The sequence below is a fragment of the Anastrepha obliqua genome, chromosome 1 (genome assembly GCF_027943255.1).
Source record: "Anastrepha obliqua isolate idAnaObli1 chromosome 1, idAnaObli1_1.0, whole genome shotgun sequence".
In the NCBI taxonomy this organism is placed as follows: Eukaryota; Metazoa; Arthropoda; class Insecta; order Diptera; family Tephritidae; genus Anastrepha; species Anastrepha obliqua.
In genome coordinates, this window is record NC_072892.1 from 36,228,720 (window position 1) to 36,249,259 (window position 20,540).

The window sequence follows — 20,540 nt, forward strand, 5'->3', positions numbered from 1 at the left end:
CTTCGGCTGAAAAACCGTCAACAATTGGACCCTTCATCACGACAATGTGCCGGCGCACACCGCCTTTCTCTGCACCTCTGCATTGGCCAAGATGGGGGTTCCGGTGCTTCCCCACCCTCCCTACAACCCAGACCTGTCCCCTCCGGACTTCTTCTTGCTCCCGCGTCTGAAAAGAAAGCTGAAGGGGAGGCGTTTCGACTCCATCGAGGCGATCCAAAAAACTGTGACAGCCGAATTGAACGCGATTCCGGTGGTTGAGTTTAAAAAATGTTTCATGCAGTGGAAGGACCTCTACCAGCAGAGTATTGACGCTCAAGGGTCCTATTTTGAAGAATAGAAGTTGTATAAGTTAAAAGGTTTAATAAAACTGCTTAAACAAAATAAGGCTCATTACTTTTCAATCAAACCCTGTTCTTTGATTTTCCTTTCCCTACTTTGCTTCTATGGCAAATCATTTCCCCTACTCCAGCCACTCGAAAATTCTGAAATTGGTTTTTCTTTCCTCTCTATTAAAAATGAAATGAGATGAAAGTAAGCCGTAATTTTCGCACTACTGGGTGCTTTTTAAGTTTTCTGGCCACAATTACTTTGCACACACACCTGCATGCATGTATCTGTACACATTCACTTAACGGATTCTGTTGGTTTTTACGCGCATTATCCTTCATACAATGCAAAAGTTCGTATTTGTATGTGTGTATGTGTCTGTAGGCGTAAGTGGTGCAATACGTGTTTTCTTTTTTACCGTTGATGACATATACAATGGTGTTGATGTCAGTTTTTTTTTTTTTGTTCTTTATTCCCTTTCTTCAGCTACTTTTTTTTAAGCAAACCCTTCTTTAGTCTCTCACGAAAGCCAACTTCCAAAACGGATTCCTTGCTGTGGCTGTGCAGTGAGCGCAGCTGTGCTCACATCTTTCAAGCGTTAATATAACTTTATGCATAAATTCTTTTACATAGATACCATGACGCCAACGCGGCTCTTTTAGCTTTCTATGCGTGCATATGTTGGCTTTTCTTTGATTTTAGTGTCCTTTTCTCTTCTTTGTTTACTTTATTATTATATTTTCTGGCTGTTCTTTTTTCGCAGCTTTTGAAAGTGTCCGTGATGCTTTCCTTTCATTTATTCTTTTTTTTCTTATTTTATTTGTTTACCACAAAAGTTGTTTTTCCATCAACAGAAACTCCCACACAAATGCACACACACACACGCGTATATGTGTATTGTTAGTTTGTTTGTGTTGAGTTTTATTCCAAAGGGTTTGTGTCTGTGCTTTTAATTTTTTGCAATTTTCGTTTATGAAAAACATCTTTTGACTTTACTAAACGATAGTGCGGCAGTTTTGGCAAATTTGATGCTTTATGTTTTGTGTAATTTTTCTTCCTTTTTAGCAAATATCAACAATTTTTTTATGCTTTTGAAAGTTGTCTGCTGCTCCAAAAAGTAAAATAGTTACACGTGGAGGCTGACTTGTAGTTGCAATCCCCTTCCCACCACTCTATGGCCTCCGCACTCGCTCGCTGACCACCCGGCAATCTAACTACTATTTGACTTTAGCCAGCTGGCGGTTGGCTGTTGCCATGTAGCTGAGTATTCGTATATTAATAGCATGGCCTAGTCACTCACTTATCCCACTTGTTAGCTTTTTGAATGCCGCAACTGAGCTTTATGTAGTTGGAATCTGTGCGCCTTGGCTCGCCTCGCTTGGGTTTGACTTTTTCGCGCTGTTTGTCTTGCTACTTTTTAATTCTGCAGCCGCTTTCCACCAAAAAGGCAAATCACAAGGGAGTAATTTGTGTTGAGCTGGTCCGTCGGGCTAAACTTTTTTAATATTTGCACTTTTACTTGGAGTTGTATGAAAAATGCGTTGAATTGCTTCCTCTTCCTTTGCCACAGCTCCGCTGCCATTACTGCCTATTCTATGCTGAACTCTGGCAACGTTGCAAATCTGACTTTTGATTTTCCCCCAATTGCTTTCTACCCATATTTCAATTGCTCAACCTCGGCATATGTATGCCTCTTTGTTGTTGTTGCCGTTACCATTAGATCACTTGTTCCCGTTTGGCAGGCTACGAGGCGTTTTACTTGCACTTTATACCATCTCGGGGTGTTTGAAATGAAAGTCGAGAGTTAACGAAATGATTGTATTAAGCAAAATTGAGTTCAGCAAAAATTTCCTGAAAGCTCGTCTGTCATTTTATGTAGCATCTTCACGAAATACTATTTGGAAAATTTTGACTGTGGTGCTTGATTACAGTATGGAAAAACAAGTTGAAGTTAAAGTAATGTGAGATATAGCAAAGGAGTAGTTTTCGAGCATATCCTTTTATATCACAGAAGTGACTGGCATACATAAAAAAAAAATAAAGACAAATTTTGATATCACAGTTTGGCCAGCTATTCCTGCTTATTGCACTGCACAGTGTTAGATTTCATGAGCTACTTTAAGTCTCCACCCGCCATCTGATTTAGGTCAGCTGGAAAAAGTTATCGCAGACAGCGCAATCTGCGTTAGCAGTGTGCAAAATGTTATATTGAAGGAAATATATGTGTTTTTCTCTTCAAATCCCTTACAGCATCTCTACCTATTAGGTAATACCCCACCCTAGTTCCAAGCTACAAGCCCCAAGCTATTAAATACCCTCCCTCTTCAAAGAGTGCACACCTCGTGTTCGCATCCGATGCCATTTCAGCCACCTCCGCGGAGGTTCATGAAGTCGTTCTTTAATCCTTTCTTTCGCCAGGTAGTGTATAGGTATATTTAAGTTCTCTGAGCAGTACTTTGCTAGTTGCAGAAGAATTACCGAAAAACCCTGTTTTTTTTTTTGGTACCTTACCTTTTAGGCTTATCGGACTAACAGCTTACATCCATGTGACTATGACTTGTGTGCCAAGTGAGGTGGATTCTGTTATATAAAGAACAACCCAAGCCAACGTAATTTTCAGCCAAGCTTTGATTAAAGATAATAGATAATAACTCCTCTAGAACAGGGTACCCTGTAATTCAAGGGTCCAAAAGGACCTTAAGGGCATTAGTAAGACTGTTATAGCAGCAAAAAAAACATATATTTTTTTCTGAGTTGCTTTACAGCAAATAATATGAGATGGGTTTCATGAGAAAATGTAACTTCTTGTCCTCCCATTAAGTTGAAATATGGTAATATCTTTCAACCACTCTCACTTTGGAAGCTTTGCATTGTAGTTATTTTCACAAACCGAGATAAGAACATCGGTCTTTGCTGCTTTGAAAAAAGCTATAATTATTATGTTACCAGGCAACATCCTCACTGGAGCTGTCTCTATGAAATGGAGTGCAGCAAAAGTTAACATCTGGCGTCCTACAAAGTCTAGAGGTATAAGATTGAAAATTGGTTTTCAGTAAAAGTGCAACTTGCTGATGTAACGCTGATACTTTTGAAGTAACTTACAAAATTGATTTCTTCTTCTTCTTTGCCTTAACAAAGCGCACCAGTCGTTTCTTTCTCATACCTACCGGCGCCAGTTGGAACACCAAATGAAGCCAAGTCATTCTCCATCTGATCTGTCCAACGCAATGAAAACCTTCCTTTTCCTTTGCTACCACCAGCTGATACCACTTCGAATACTTTTCGCAGAATCTTTCTCTCAAACACTCCAAGAGACGCCTCATCGGATGTTGTCAAAATTTGTACAAGATTAAATTGCTTTTTAATTATTTCAGTTAGACTACGAAAGTTGAAAATAAAGTTCACAAAGTATTTAAAGACTGCCAATCTCGTGTGTAATAATTGGTAATCACCTAACGATCGTAATGAGCGTAACGATCGCTAGCTGACTTCTTCTTCTTCTTAATGGGCGCGATAACCGCTTACGCGATTTTGGCCGATTTAACAAAGCGCGCCAGTCGTTTCTTTCTCGTGCTAACCGGCGCCAATCCACCTGATCTTTCCAACGCAGAGGAGGCCTTCCTCTTCCTCTTCTACCACCAGCTGGTACCGCATCGAATACTTTCAAAGCCGGAGCGTTTGTATCCATTCGGACGACATGACCCAGCCAACGTAGCCGCTGGATCTTTATTCGCTGCGCTATGTCTATGTCGTCGTAAAGCTCATACAACTCATCGTTCCATCGTCTGCGATATTCGCTGTTGCCAACGTGCAAAGGTCCAAAAATCTTACGCAGAATCTTTCTCTCGAACACTCCAAGCGTCGCTTCATCGGATGTTGTCATCGTCCAAGCTTCTGCGCCATACGTTAGGACGGGCATGATGAGAGTCTTGTAGAGTGTTAGTTTTGTTCGTCGAGAGACGATTTGCTAGTCCAAAGTAGCACTTGTTGGCAAGAGAGATTCTGCGTTGGATTTCAAGGCTGACATTGTTATCGGTGTTAATGCTGGTTCCAAAATAATGCTGGTTCCTTGCTGACTAAACCATTGAAAACGGTGAGGGATAAATTTTAACAAATCGTGGGCAAAAGAAATTGTTTATCAAGTACACTCCGCCCTCCAGCATGGCTTATTATGCTTAGCCCTTCAGTTTATATGTGAATGCTTGCAAACAATTAAAGCACTTCTCTTTATTCGACCTACTTATACTTACATAGATGAAGAATTCAGTATTGAGAGTTCGTGGATATTTTATAGAGTATTTGTGAAAAGGCGGCCGGCGCAGCCAAATGGGTTGGTGCGTGACTACCATTCGGAATCCGAAGAATGTATGTTCGAATTTCCGTGAAACGCCAAGATGAAGAAAGAGTTTTTCCTAAAAGCGGTCGCCTCTCGGCAGGCAATGGCAAACCTCCGAGTGTATTTCTGCAATGAAAAATTCGTCTTCATAAAATATTTGCCGTTCGGAGTCGGCTTAAAACTGTATGTCACTCCATTTGTAAAACAACATCAAGACGCACGCTATGAGTTGGAGGAGGAGCTCGGCCAAAAACCCAAAAAGAGTGTAAGCGCCAATTATATAAATAGGAAGCTGAAGCATCTTATAGAATAACAACGAAATCGAACTACTAATAACGGGCCAAAACATTCTTCGGATTTTGATTACGCGCAGAGGTTACGATGATTTGGGCATCTACTCAGAATGGACGACAGCAGAATAACGAAAAAGACCTCCAACTTTTATATGGTAAGATGGGCGGTAGAAAACGCGAAAGACCTGAATGAATTGATGATATCCAAGAAGACTTACGGTGCATAAATGCTAGAACCAAGACATATGGAGATATATGGTAATGGAAGCGCTGGCTCACCTCGAGTAATTGTCATGATGATGATGATGATGATTATTTGTTAGCACAGTTAAGCAAAAGTTACATCCAGATTTCTTAAGGGCTTGAGATTTAGGTTTATTGCATCCTACATTTTGAATAACTGTGGTTGTGTCACAATTTTTTTATTAAGATCTGTATACAACCCCAAATATTTCCGAGATTTTTCCAGTTAGGATTTTTCCAAAGAAAATGCAGTCTTACTTTAAAGAAAAGCTCCGCGTTTTAAGCAAGTGAGGAAATTTTATATTTATACATAACCCGCGCATAGCTTCATTCTGTGTTGAATTTGAATGTTTATTACTACGAGTATACTTTACTTTTATATGCAGAATACCGCTAAGTTAAGACTAGCATGTGAATGGTATTACTTGCTCAAAGGAAGCAGTGCTTAAGCAAAGTTTTTGCTAGTTTTAATTTATTTTCCTTTTCCTCCAACTGTTGCTGCTGATTATTGATGTTGTTGCCGTAGGCGCATAGTTGCTTGCCTGCTACTGGCATTCGAAATTGGAAAAAAATCTGCAACTTTAGTATTTTTTCCGCGTTAGCAGCTTTTCAACATAATTTTCCATCCATCCTTCCTCCTTTTCGTATGCATCCTTATACCACAGTTTACTATACCATAGTTTTCCACTATTTAAACACATACAAACGCAAACACAAACACTCCTCCGCACGCTTAAACACACAAACGTTTTTAATTTAAGTTCATTAAGTTGGCTACGGTCAGCTAAAAATTGCTTACCATTCAATGCTACCGCACACGGGAGAATTGCATTTTCACAGGCACACAGGCACACATACACATATATACAGCAATGCACGCTCTCAATGAAGGCATGAGAGTATGAAATAGGAAAAACAAAAACAAGAACAAATTTGAGCACCTCTTGACTCGATACTGCGAATACACATAGCTTTGCACAATTTATTCAACGCTTCTTTCTTCGCTGTTCACTCGTTACAGACTCTTTGCGGGTTTTCCATGCGCTTCAATAAACTACTTGAATAATAATAAAAATGTTGCCGCTGTAATAAGTTGCGAAAGTGTCAAACAAAAGGAGCATAAATCAAACAAGCTGAAGGAGGGGTAGTAGAATTATAATAAAAAGAAGAAGAAGAGCAGGCCACACAAAAGTAGACGAAAATGCTAAAGAGAAAATAAGCAGAAGCACCACAAAAGCAGTGCCACCGAATGAAAGACGTTACAATAATACCATTGTAAGAGCACGTAGTTAAAAATCAAAGGACACAAAATTAATTTTTGAAAGATCTATTCAAAATATCATAGATATACATATATGTATTGTACATACATACTTACGTATATATATATATATTATAAGATACAAAAGCGAAAAAGAAACTCTATCAAAGCACCAACCGATTTGTTTTGCACGACTTTCAAAAGCACTTTTTGGTATAGAAAACCGCAATTAGCGCACTTTTGAGGCAAGGCAATAAAATCCCAAAAGGCTTTGGGACACAAACAAAAAGGAAAAACAGAAATTAAAAAGAAAACACGAAACAAGAATTAGAAAGAAAAAAATAACTGTGATCAAAGTTTCCAAATTGAAAAACAAACGAAAAATTCTGCATTCGACCCACACATTAAGCAACAAATAATAACGGCATTAACAACTGCAAATACATAAAGCTTAAGAAAAGCCGAATTAGTCACAAATCGAAAAGCACCAACAATAAAAAAATGCAACAAATCAAGCCATTGCTCGTCGTATTCCTATTCATGGCGACCAAGTGTCCCAATTCATCATCGCAGAATCTTCATGGTAAGTGCATAATTGGTCTCTCAATGTTGAAAATGATATTATAAAAACAGAGCTTAGCAATGTGAGCTACTGATAAATTTTAGTTTACTCTTATATTACAGAGCCCAACTCACAGCTCGACCCGGATCCAGAGTTTTTGGGCACCATCAACAATGTCACATATCCAGCGGGACGGGAGGCAATATTGGCGTGTTCAGTGCGGAATTTGGGTAAAAATAAGGTAAATTGAGGCATTTGACTTTTTCAATTTTGCGTGAGATCGCTTTAAGCTGTACTTACTTTTGAATAGAAATGCCAACTACAATCAAAAATTTTAATTATATAGATTAAATATTATAATAGGGTCTGGGCAAAACGCCAGTTATTTAGCATAAATTTAATTTAGAGACATTTTTTTTTTTTTAAGACATTTTTATTATACTATTTAACTTAACTGTTAAAAAAAAAAGTTGTCTTCAAACGCAATTGCAAATATTGCGATAGTTTGTCACTTTTTTCTAATAAAATATAAAAAACGTTTAAACACTCCTAAGTACTTTGGTCTGGTAACTTTTTTGATGTCAGGTCATTCCTTGTATTCCTATAATTCCAAAAGTCGGACTGTTGCAATTGCAGTAAATTCAACTCCACATTCCAATTTTCCACGGAAAAATAAATATAAATAATATAAGCAAAATAAATATATTCAGATTTGAAAGAAATTCGTTATGTCTGTCGTTGCACACATGAAGTAGACATCTGCCTTTAAGCTGATGTTCAAGCCCATGAAAGAAGACACGGCGACACTGGTTATTACCTCACCCAACTAATCACCGATCACAGCTGTTTTCTGGAATCTCTACATCGCATAAAGCTTACAGACAGCCCCTACTAACACAGCTGTCCCAATTCAAAAGAGAACGCAGAGCATGTGGCCTTTCGTTGTATTCACTTTAACGGAGAACGAACTTTGCTCGCGAGGGTCTTAGAACATACGCCGACAGAGATCGGACTTGTGCAGGACATGTGTTCGTCCAGCGTCAAACGGCACGCAGTAAGAGCATTTGCAGCCTCATTCATGACGAAACTTAAACTCATTGATTGCGAAAGGAAAGCTCAACGGCGACAACAGTAGCAGCGTACCACCGGGGACGAACTGCTGTAAACAAACAGAAAATCGAACAGACGCTTAAGAAAAGCACTCCCTATAGTATCACATAGATGAGAAAAATTCCGATTTACTCCATCACTGAGTAAGAAATGGCGTAAAGTCTCGGCCGCCGAAGCCGAATGAGTTGGTGCGTGACTACCATTCGGAGTTCAGAGCTCTCTCTAGTTCTAGGTTCGAATCTCGGTGAAAAACCAAAATTAAGAAAAAGTTTTTTCTAATAGCGACCGCCCCCCGGTAGGCAATGGCAAACGTTCGAGTGCATTTCTACCATGAAAAAGCTCCCTCCATTTGTGGAGCAACATCAAGACGCACGCCACAAATAGGAGGAGGAACTCGGCCAAACACCTAAAAAGAGTGTACGCGCCAATTATACATATATAGAGTTTCCATACGTCCACAGAAGAGGAACCTTGATGATTATATCATCTCATCTGTGCTAGTCCACATGCCTTGCAGCTATTATCATTATGAGGGGGCTCAGCACTGCGACCTTACAGGTGTCTTGTATCCTCTTCATGGATTTAGAGTATTTCTCAGAGCCCTATTACTCAATAAATTTTAGTATTTTTCTTCTTTTGTTGAGTTTTATTTCCTCCTGTGGTAAAATATGTTTACCCAGGTATTCGGCGGTTTCATCTTCTTTCCTACAGAGCAAATAAGTTGCATTGGAGTATATTCCCAAGTTAGGAAGGTGATAATTCAATGACCTATTAGAATTCCTTTAGCAAGAGCTTTAATCCACCTACCCGACTAGAATTACAGTGAGGCATGCCGAAGAATCAGTTAGGCCCGAATTAGGCAGGCCTTACTAAGGCACGCCTCACTATTACCTTACGAGGCCCACGTTAGGCAAGGCAAAGATTGGCATGACAGTACAATACCAAATTTGATTGTGGTCACGAACATCTGTGACAGTGTCTCACTTAGGCATAAAATGGAATCCCTAACTGATTTGTATAAGGGCATCCGGAGTATTACCGAAGTTCGGGTTTTCGAACCTGCGCCTAATGAGGCAGATGTGTGGCGATACCTTTCGGGACTTGGGCCTAGTTTGGCTACCTTATGAGGCGCAAATTTGGAATGCGGTCTGCCTTAGTTCGCCTAATCACCGCCTTACCAAAATTGCTAGTCGGGTACCTATAATAAACTATCTTCTCTCCACCAGCAAGGTTCCATCCATACTAACATCAGGTTCAAATAAATACGATTTAGAGCCACATCTGATAACAAATAAACTGTAGCAAACGGTGGTATTTTACTTCCCTCCTCTCATATTAACTCACCATTCTCTTTTCTGCAACCAACCGTCACTTTCCATAAGATAGACAAAATGATAGACAGATTTCCCTCCATACTGAAGAAGTGTTGCCAATTGAGTATTGAAACTAAAACACCAACAGATGTAAGAATAACGCCTTCATTTTTAAGTTGTTTGCCACTATTAACGAGATTTTGAACACTGAACTTTTAGTAAGGATGTAAAGTGCTACGGAAGGGGCTTAGACTCCTCTACTCGACTCTCGGTGTTAACTATATTAAATTTGACCAGATGGTATTAAGGGAAATTTAATTATTAGAAAGTGATAGCAGGGAGACTTAATATTGAGCTCTTGTTATAATTGGTTTACCGCGACCTCGGTAAAAACGCTCAAGACTCTACCTTCAAAGCATAATATTAAAAGGTTTAAGTTGGACACCTAATCCAACTCGTGATGTAGGCCCACATTTTGTTTCAACGCACAGAGTCCCACAGAAAGTCAAATCATCTGAATGGCAAATTTTCAATAATAAATAAAATTTTAATTTTTATTAAAAATATCTCTAAGGCAAAACTGCCTTCGAAGATTTTTCATATCTTTTGCCCAAAAGGTTAGCGCCGAATCTGCGACCTATGGTCCAACAGTGGACACGTCATTCACACAGCACAAGTCTGGCGGTCGGTTAGCTCCGACTTCGAATCATTAGAAACTCATATGAACCATCTATAATTTACTAGTTTTAATTTTTTTTAATTTCGCTCATTTCTCTGTGTACCATTTTCTCATCTTTATCTTCTGTCATTCATTCATTTTCTCACTCCATCCCGGCAGGTCGGCTGGTTACGTGCTTCTGATCAAACTGTGCTAGCACTCCAGGGCCGCGTTGTTACACACAATGCTCGGATCAGCGTAATACACGAAGATGCGCATACCTGGAAACTGAAGATCAGCAAATTGCGCGAAAGTGATCGGGGCTGTTATATGTGCCAAATTAATACGAGTCCCATGAAGAAGCAAATCGGTTGCATCGATGTTCAAGGTAAGATAAAGAACCTTCAAGTTTAAATTCTACTCATGCATACATATACAGGGTTACCGGGAAAGGCTACGTGCATTATTATTTAGGTTATTTCTAGTAAATTTGGTTACAAGTGCGGATGTCTAAAACTTAACCGTTTTTGAGATATTCGATTTTAAAGATCATAAAAAAATTATTTTCTTCTTAGTGCAAGCGTTCTAGTTGTTTTCTGTCAAATAAAAAATCATAAATAAAATTTGAACTAACCCGTGACAGTTAAAAATGGATGCTTGATAATGTTTTGAATTTACGATTAAGTGTTTCATACCCCACATCATTGAAAAAAATTATATGGAAAGTATAATGCAAATTGCAATATTTTAAAAATTTGCATTTTTAGTTATTCGCGGGCTCAACTAGTGAAGGGTAAAACTTCATAAGAAGGGGAAAATTCTAATACGTGACTAACACAAAAAACTTAACAATTTAAAATTTTTTATGAATTTTGATTCGTTATCGACATTGTCGCCCTTCTTCTCATTATTTTCCTTACATTTCTATAGATTATTTTCAGTTTTTTTTCCATTTTTAAGTTGTGCAGGTACTCAACAAGTAGTTCCTGGAATCGATGTTTCGTTGTGTTAGACTACTTGTAGAGTCTATTCAATTACATTATTCTCGGAATATTATATTAAGGACGACTTTCCCGGTAACCGGTACATTCACAAATACTTACAAGTACAGTCAGAAAAAAATACTAGTTTACAAAAGTAAAACTTTCGAAGATTTAAAGATATTATATAAAGACGTTTCATACACAATTATTGGTATAATACTGATATATAAAGGAGCTGTATTTATAATTACTACATATATGCTTGTATGGTGAAGAGACCTTATGTCAAACATTTGGAGTAGGAAGGACCAGGGGAAAATACTGGTGGCGTAACTAAGTTGCTTAGTACAACTGGCCTCCAGAAATTAATTGTGCGTTTCGCGTGGACATGGCATGACAGAAAAACTATTGGTCATAAAAATACCCAAAAATTTCGAACTATGATTTTCTCCACCGTTTGTGGCACACAAAACCAAATTTTTTTGTCGTAGTCGTTAATCGAAGTAAACCAGACACAAGCCGATAGTTTCTTGGTTAGAGCAATTAAGTTTATGACATTTAGAGATAGGAACCAATTGCACCCTACCCTAAAAAATGTGAAATGTGTGGCCAGAATACTCTTCCGGGACCTATCGCTCAAGCTAAGAGCGCTATTTAGCGGGATATAATGAGATGGTGCGCCCATATAAAAAGTAACCATTAAAGTGATCAAGGAAAACTTTTTTATTGAGACGAATAAAGGAGCTTTGCTACCAAACTGTCAGAGCCAACAAACAGTTTGAAGTTAATAATCTAAAGGAATGGAGCAAAGCTCTTCTCAAATGCCCTAGGAGAAGGGGAGATGTTTGGCAGTTGCAGCTGGTAGGTGACTACCTTTCGGCAGTGTATGATTTTTTCTAATGGCAGTCTTGTTCAACCAGTTTAATATTAATATTTGTCTCCTTATCTTCATCTTTATCCCATTCTCTATGTCTATCTTGCTCTTATCCCCCATATCTTTATCACTTATATTTTTCTTTATCTTTTTTCTCATCTTTATCTATGTGTTAATCTTCAATTTTTTCTTATCTACATATTCGCCTTTATCTTCATCCCTTAATCTAATTCTCATTTTTAAACCGCTGGCTTGCACGTTTCTTTAACTCAGTGTCAATATCATAGCATACATTTAGGAGGCACACACATATGGTTTAGCATTTATGTGCGTGCAAATTTTGAATTTGTTTAGATTAAATTTATTTGAAATTTGTTTAATTCATACCCCTCAGCATCAAAATGCCTTTCGAATGTTATATAAATCTTAAAAACCTTACAATTGGCCGTAAAAGGGATGTAAAAGAAAAATGCTTGCCTATTTATATACAATTATATATATTTACCATATGTGATTTTCTCTCTATTCCCCGAGAATACACACAACAACGTACATTCATCTAACATTAAGTAACGCTAACTGCTTCCTAACAATTAGACCCGTGTCCAAATTCACTTCAGCATTCATCTTTAAACCCAATTTTTTAAATATGTGGATTTTACTCTGTCGAATGTCCTACTGATTATTTACCAAATTAATGCTCAAGTGCATCAAAAATAAATAATTTTTTAAATTACCTGAAATATTAATTTCATGGTGTCATAAATAAAATAAATTAAAATGCTCATTCACCAATTCGAACCTCATTACGAAGCTGTCCGTTTCATCAAGTCGCCAGCAACCATTTAACTCGAGTCAAAGTACGACAGCTTTATTTAATTATCTGCGAAAAATCGAGTGCCATAATAATTCGTGCACCATGAAAAGTCAGCAACATCACAGCCACTTCACTTTTGCAACGCACTTAAGTCACGTATAATCTTCGACATTTTTTCCAACCAACTTAACCTTCAACGTCACTTTGTACATGCACATACATACATATGTACATATATTTATACATACATACACACATACATATTTTTATATAGCTTTGCTGAATATCATGTACATGTGTGTATGAATTTGTTTGTGCATTTACAGTTCCCCCTGACATCATCAACGAGGAATCGTCTGCCGATTTGGCAGTGCAAGAGGGTGAGGATGCCACATTGACCTGCAAAGCGACTGGTAATCCAATGCCGCGCGTCATCTGGCGTCGAGAAGATGGTGAAATGATTTTAATACGCAAGTCGGGAAGTCGTGAACTGATGAAAGGTATGTCAGTGTAAGAGTAGCGAATACCGAGCACCGTGTACCGCACGCCGAACGCCGAACGCTAAGTTTAAGTGAATACGAGACGTGTGTATATAAACGATTATTTATAGACACTTTGAAGTCAATAAATCATTCAGGTCACACGATGCGAAACTTCTTCAATCACTTTTATTTCAATTTGCATTTATTGTTTTTGTTATTGCATTTTGTTTTTCTTCTCATCGTTTTTCTTTCTTAGTGGAATCCTATAGTGGCTCCTCATTGAAGTTGATTCGTTTGGAGCGTCGACAGATGGGCGCTTATCTGTGCATTGCATCGAATGATGTGCCACCGGCAGTTAGCAAAAGAGTTTCGCTCAGTGTACAATGTGAGTTGGAAAAACTACGAATTTAATATAATAATATATACTTTTTTTATTGTAATGTGTAAGCTATAAACATTGTTACTTACATTTTTTTTAACGACAATTAATTATTTTATGTAATTTTAATTTCCCTCTCTTCCTCAGTTGCTCCTATGGTTCGAGCTCCTAGTCAATTGCTGGGCACTCCACTCGGTTCGGATGTACAACTGGAATGTCACGTCGAAGCATCGCCCTCGCCGGTGTCCTATTGGTTGAAGGGGGCACGCACCTCCAGCGGCTTTGCTAGCATCTCCAGCTCGAATTTGGAATCAGGACAGCCGGGACCAGAAATGCTTTTAGATGGGTAAGTGTATCTATTTATTGTTTGTAAGAAGAAAATATCTGAAAAATTTTAGAACTAAATTGTGAAACTTAAGATTACAAAAAAAGCTTCACACTAAAAATTAAGAGCTAACAATGAAAACTTAAAGATTAAAATTCAAGACTTAAAAATTAGACTACAAAACTTAAAAACGATCTTCGGAAAGCAAAATTTAGAAATTTAGAAAGAAAGAACTAACTACTCTAAATGTTTAAGAAAAAAAACTAAAAACTGAAAGCCAAACTATAAAATAAGAATTATTATTATTAAAAAATGAAAAATTTAAAATTAATAATTAAAAATTAAAAGTCAAAAACTAAAAATTAATAACTTAAAAATTGGTTAAGAATTAAAAATTAAGAACTAAAAATTAAGCATACAAAATTAAAAATGAAAAAATAATAATTAAAAATTAAAAATTAAAAAGAAAAACTGAAAATTAATATTTAAAATATAAAAATTTAAAACTAAAACGTGAAACCATAAAATTTAAAGTTAAAAATTAAAAATAAATAATTAAAAACTAAAAATTTTAAAAATGTTAAATTAAAATCTAAAAAATTAAAAATTAGAAGTTAGAAAATTAAAAACTAAAAATTAAAAACTAAGAGGTGAATACGTAAATTAAAAAGTTATAAATTAAAAATGGAAAATTAAAACTTAAAACTTGGAAATCAGAACTAAAATCTAAAAGCTGAAAATTAAAACTTAAAAAACGCAAGCCCAAAAACCAAAAACTAGAAAATAAAAATTTTAAGAACTAAAAACAAACCCTAAAAAAAATAATATTTGCATAGAGTTCTTTAACCATCACAATTTTTTAACATAAATGCTAAAACTTAAAATTAAAAATTAAGATTTAAAGCTTAACTTTTGAAAATTAAAAAATAAATGTTGAAAATTAAAAAATAAATTAAATAAAAAACTGAAATCTGATGCCCGAAGAACTTAAAACTAAAAAATAAAAACTTAAATACAAAAACTTAAAATTAAAAACTGAAGTCCAAAAACTAGAAAACACCTAAAAACTTGAAGCTATAAAGTCAAAAATTAAAACCTAAAAATAAAATTTAAGATATTAAAATCAAAAGCTTAACTGAAAAAACTGAAAACTGAAAATTAAAAATTAAAAGCCAAAAATCAGAAATTTAAAACTAAAAACTAGAATTAAACAATCTAAGTTTAAAATAAAAACTCTAAATTTCGAAAAACTCGGAAAATTTAAATTAAAAAGGTTAAAATTAAAACCTACTGTGTGGCGTAACTCGAGATCCATTAGCAATTCTTTAGAAGCCTTCAATTATAGGCTCGCAGTAAAGCACAATAGACCACATCAGAAATCGAAATGCCCAATAAAACAAAATAAAATAAATTAATAAAAACCGCAAACTCTACATCAAGTCAAGTTTTCAAGTTGATCAGAAGATACGATGTCACATCATGTGATAGCATAATAAAAACCGCAAACTCTACATCAAGTGAAGTTTTCTGAGTTGATCAGAAGATACGATGTCACATCATGTGATGGCATATCACCTGATGGCATATCATGTGATGGCATATCACGTGATACCATATCACGTGAATCGCATATGCTGCTATTTCAACTATTGTGTGATTTTTTGACGTTGGTGTGATAATTTTATATGGCATCACATGTATCACACTAACTTAACTTGATGTCATATGACGCCACGAGTGAATATGCATTTACATAGTGAATATGCATTTCTTCAAATAAAAATTATATTTATTTATAATAATTATGTTTTTGATTAAGTTGACGAGATTCATTTTTATTAATTTCACCCATTCAATGGGATGTCATATTGTGCAATTTTGATTACACGGTGAAGAAATGTGAAATATGCGATACAAGTGGAAGGAACTACGTGAAATATGTTGACATTAAGGGAGGAATCCGGTTTAGCAAGCCAAAATTTTGGTGTTATTCGTGAATTTTTTAAACAAGGAAGGAATAATCAGAAATTGTTTAAACTTGGAGGGTATTTTAGTCATATTTTTAAGTACACTTTAAAATTCTATCAAGCCATTTTCACTGGAAATAGGGGCGGTAGAGAGTGTTGTCCATGGACGATCGCCATCCTAGTATCTTGCTGGTGGGCATTCCTGAAGTTGCAATTATTCTCCGTAATCAACAACATGTTTCCTAAGAATATGAACCTAATTTTGATAAAATAATATTGGAAATTGCATACCTTTGAGGCGCTTGAACACAATGTAATTTTTTCATACCATATTTTTTCATCTATTTTAAAAAAAAAAATTTTTTTAATAATAATATAATGCCAGAATTAGGTTCATGTGAATTAAGATTGAATAAAGAATTCTCCGAAAAAAAATGTATAACGATTGGTCGATAACTTTTTGAGCTAGAGTGCCCACCAAAAAAAGTACTTTCGAGAAAAACGTCGTTCTAACTAACGCGCGCTACGGTGCGGAACCGACGGGCAGTCACTGAAGTGCTCATAGAATCGGGAATAATGCGTAATTATATTAACAATTTATGTAATAAAAAAAGTCGATTTTTTGATAAGTCTAAACTGGTTTCCCACCTTAAGGATTTGAATGAAATAAAAAAATAGTAGTGAGATGTTTTATCACACGAAAGAAAGAAAGTGTCATAGAATTTAAATTAAAAATCGAACTACGAATGAAAACTTTTCTAATAAAAATCACAATTGCCTTTTATCATTTTTAGTCCCAAATATGGCATAACGGAAAAACGTGACGGCTATCGCGGCGTCATGCTGCTAATCGTGCGCTCATTCTCTCCCTCTGATGTTGGCACATACCACTGTGTGAGCACGAATTCGCTGGGCCGTGCTGAGGGCACCCTAAGACTATACGGTAAGTAATGGCACACCTACATATACAAGTAGAAATAGAGTATTTGACAGTGCAGAAGTCGCTTTGAATATAATTTGATGGTCTCCACGTAGCGGACTAAACCCACCACATTTCATGTGTAAAGTTTCTACCTTAATTTGTTAATTTTTTCTAAAGATTTAGATTTAACATTTATGTTAGGCTCAGTTTATCAATATTGCGAATGTGAACTGAAACAAAAGTTTATGTGCGTGCATTATGGCGGATTCATTTTTTTTTTTTATGAATCATTTCTAGCAGATTTTTAATTGCTTCAGTCTTGAACAAAAACCTTATGTGGAACCATCCAACACTATTTTGAATATTTATAAATTTTATTTTGAAATCTTTAATTTTTGTAATTTGATCGGCTATAAAAAAATTGCGCTGTTTCTATGAGATTCAACTTTTTTCAAGTTATTGCGCTGTGTTATCCGCTACAAACTATTGACATAATTCAACGCTATTTTGATATTTTCCCCGTCTTATGCTCTTAACAACTTTTTCTTCAGATTGGGTTAAACGTTTTTTTTTTTTTTTTGCCTGCTTCATTTATTGTTCCTTAGTCGGAAATTGTTTGCTTACAAGAATTTTCCCAACGGGTTTTTCAGTTATGCAATAACTTCTTCCTTAACCGTTGCACATAAGTCCTTTGCCATACCTAGAAATTGCAAAATAATTACAACAAAAACAGGCAATGCCCCCCTCTTCTAGTTGGGTACTCCATTTAATTTGAAAAGTTTAGTTTTTGATTTCAATTTCCCATAAAAAGTCGTCAGTGCTCGCACGAGTTGGGTATTCCATTTAATTTGAAAAGTTTAGTTTTTGATTTCAATTTCCCATAAAAAGTCGTCAGTGCTCGCACGAGGGTAACAAAATTTATCACTCTGGATTGTGCGAAAATGTTTTCTGAAGCTGAATTAACAAAAGGTATCTGTACTTGGAACACTTCCCACCATGAACCGGTGATCAACTTTATTCTTCACTGCTTTTAGGGACGCAGAATTTAGTAGCGTTACTGTATAAGTACCTTCACAAAATCTTCCACAAGAGCTTTCTCAAATATAGGGTGGGCCATGTAAAATTTGCTTTTTGAATCGGCTATAAAAAAAAATTAAGCAATATTTTTTCAAACTTTTTTTTTTATTTTGAAGATTGAACATTGTCATTTATGAATAAAAAATAATATCGTTCAAATGACTGCCACGACTGGCTTTACAGTAGGCCATTCGATCAACCCAATTTTTAAGCACATTTTCGATTGTTTGGGCTCCAATTTCATGAATGACAACTTCGATTTCGTGTGTTAAAGCATCAACCGTCTCTGAATAGTTCGCATAGCATTTGTCCTTAACGGCTCCCCACAAAAAATTGTCCAACGGGCTTAAACCATAGCTCCGAGGCGGCCAATTGATATCGGAATTCAAAAAGTGGTAGCCAAAAGTTCGAGTGTAACTTTGGTAGTGTGACAAGTTGCACCGTCCTGTTGAAACCAAATGTCGTCAATTTTTGGAAACAAAAACTCGTTGAGCATGTCACGGTAACGCTCGCCATTTATTGTAACCGCGGAAGAAGAATAAAACTCACCACTTTGGAAATAGGTTTTCAATATTTCCCAATTTTGTTCAAGCGTATAGCGTCCCATTTCGTAAATGTCAAACCTTTAAGTAAATTATGAACACATTTGACATGTCATTTGTGTTACCATTCTCAAAAAAATAGGTGGTTCAAAAAGCAAACGGTATATGGCCCACCCTTTAGCTATTAAACTCAGCTTATTTCCTTTTAAAAATTTCATTTTTTATTTATTTTTTTCGCAACATTGTCATCTTTTCTTTGTAAAATGTATAGGGTTATTCAATAGGTGCGCTTCAACTTTTTTCCGATAGGGAGGGCAAACGACGCAATATTTTTTATTTTTCGCTTGTCATTTGTAAACTTCATTAGCAGACATTTCATCATGGAACGCTACACACTTGAGCAACGATTGCAAATCGTGCAAATTTTTTATGAAAATAATCGTTCTGCTGCTACTTTAAGAGCATTACGGCCATTTTACGGTCCATTTAACAAGCCGTCCCGTTTTGGGGTTATGTGAAGTCATTGGTCTACAGTAACAAGCCGGCGACGATTTGTGAGCTCAGAGCCAATATTGAACGCGAAATTGCTGGAATTTCGGTCGATTTATGCAAAAGAGTGGTCGAAAATTGGGTTCAACGATTGGACTCTACTGGGATATTCGAAAGATATTTTCATTTTCAACAGCTATTGGCGCACTGAACCTCATAGATTCACACAAATTTTTCTCTTTTTTGTCTTTTCAGAAATCAAACTACATCCAGGTGCTGCTTCCATAAATGACGATCACCTGAATTTTATAAGTGGTAGGTATTTTATATTTTTATTTTTTACACATACATAAATATGTAGTTGTATTCTATAAAATTCATCGTTCGAATCATTTTCATTCCATCTGCACTCTTTCAGGTATTGAGGAAGCGGCGCGTGGTTGCGTGCATTTCCATTCGCTGACCATATTTCTGAAGATCCATTTGGCGTTCTACATTGTCAAGTTACTATTGTCAACCGTAACCACCGTGGAAGCAGAGTGCCGGCGGGCGTAGTTTATGTTTAAGTTCAAAAACTAATGCATTTATTTACTATTGACATATTTACATAGTGTGTTTGTTTGTTAGTTTGAAAAATATAAAAGCAAACTTTTCCTAAGAAAAATCAGATGACGAAGAAAGAGGTGACAAAGGGCTACTGATCAAAAGTTGACCGAATATTTTATTCACTTTTTATTTAAGTGCTTGCAATCATTTCTAATTTTGTTGAAATACTATATATAATTAAAAAGAATCAGGCAAAGAAATATTTTTCGTAATAGGTATACATATAAAGAATAATCGTACGTGGCTTCAGTGCGAACATAATTACGCACCAACAACCGTTATGTGGCGCAATGACCAAATTCAAGCTGAAAGTAAAAACTCCACAGCTTTTTTAATCATGAAATTTTCGAAAAAGCAGAAAATGCGGTTACACTGCATATCTGAGCGAAGTATCCAACTTGGACACAAATATAAGGCGAGGTCCAAAATAAGCAAGACTGGCGTCATAAAAATTTATTTGATGCCGCCATCTTTTTAATGAGTTAGTGCGTTGGATGTTACAACCCCAACTGACTTTCAGTGAAAGCTTGGTGACATTCGGTTCAGTGGAAGCAAAGTTATTGCGGCTAAAGTGTCAGTAAGTTTATGTCATCGGTACAAAAGTGAGTTTCGAATAAAGAGCAATTTTTTTTAAATCGGTAAAACGTCTATAGTCCGGGAGCCAAGGGTCATTTTAACCTCATCATTTCATGCCGACTGATTTTAATACTGAAGGCAGACGCCATCCAATGAATGACGAAACCAACCGTCAGCTGGTCCAGTAGCGGTGGGTACGTGCGTGAGATGCTGCGAAACGTGCCGAAAAAAAATGTTTAACAACTCATTTAATACCGGCTGAAATTTTGATTTCGCAATGATACATTCTTGCTTCGGCTGACGGTCTTCCCACCGCTATAAACGCAGCTGACCATCATTATTATATTTTCATATGTGTCCAAAATTATGTAAAAAAATTTCAAATGGGCATAAAGTAG

The 20,540-nt window shown here is 36.2% G+C and overlaps 1 protein-coding gene across 1 annotated transcript; it reads left to right on the forward strand.

The window, feature by feature from the left end:
- The first annotated feature begins 6,929 nt into the window (after positions 1 to 6,929).
- On the forward strand, positions 6,930 to 19,515 carry LOC129247172 (lachesin). Its single transcript, XM_054886203.1, has 9 exons — positions 6,930 to 7,043; positions 7,145 to 7,263; positions 10,284 to 10,491; positions 13,104 to 13,277; positions 13,516 to 13,644; positions 13,786 to 13,984; positions 16,725 to 16,873; positions 19,216 to 19,275; positions 19,379 to 19,515. Exons 1-9 carry the CDS (start codon positions 6,962 to 6,964, stop codon positions 19,513 to 19,515), a joined length of 1,257 nt encoding a protein of 418 aa, XP_054742178.1. The 5' UTR covers positions 6,930 to 6,961.
- Positions 19,516 to 20,540: the final 1,025 nt, after the last annotated feature.

Bases quoted from the DNA above. Each gene is read 5' to 3' on its own strand.
- LOC129247172 (XM_054886203.1), top strand. From the start codon at position 6,962: ATGCAACAAATCAAGCCATTGCTCGTCGTATTCCTATTCATGGCGACC. The intron at 16,874-19,215 runs GTAAGTAATGGC...TTGTCTTTTCAG, and splicing joins GGGCACCCTAAGACTATACG to AAATCAAACTACATCCAGGT. The intron at 19,276-19,378 runs GTAGGTATTTTA...GCACTCTTTCAG, and splicing joins TCACCTGAATTTTATAAGTG to GTATTGAGGAAGCGGCGCGT.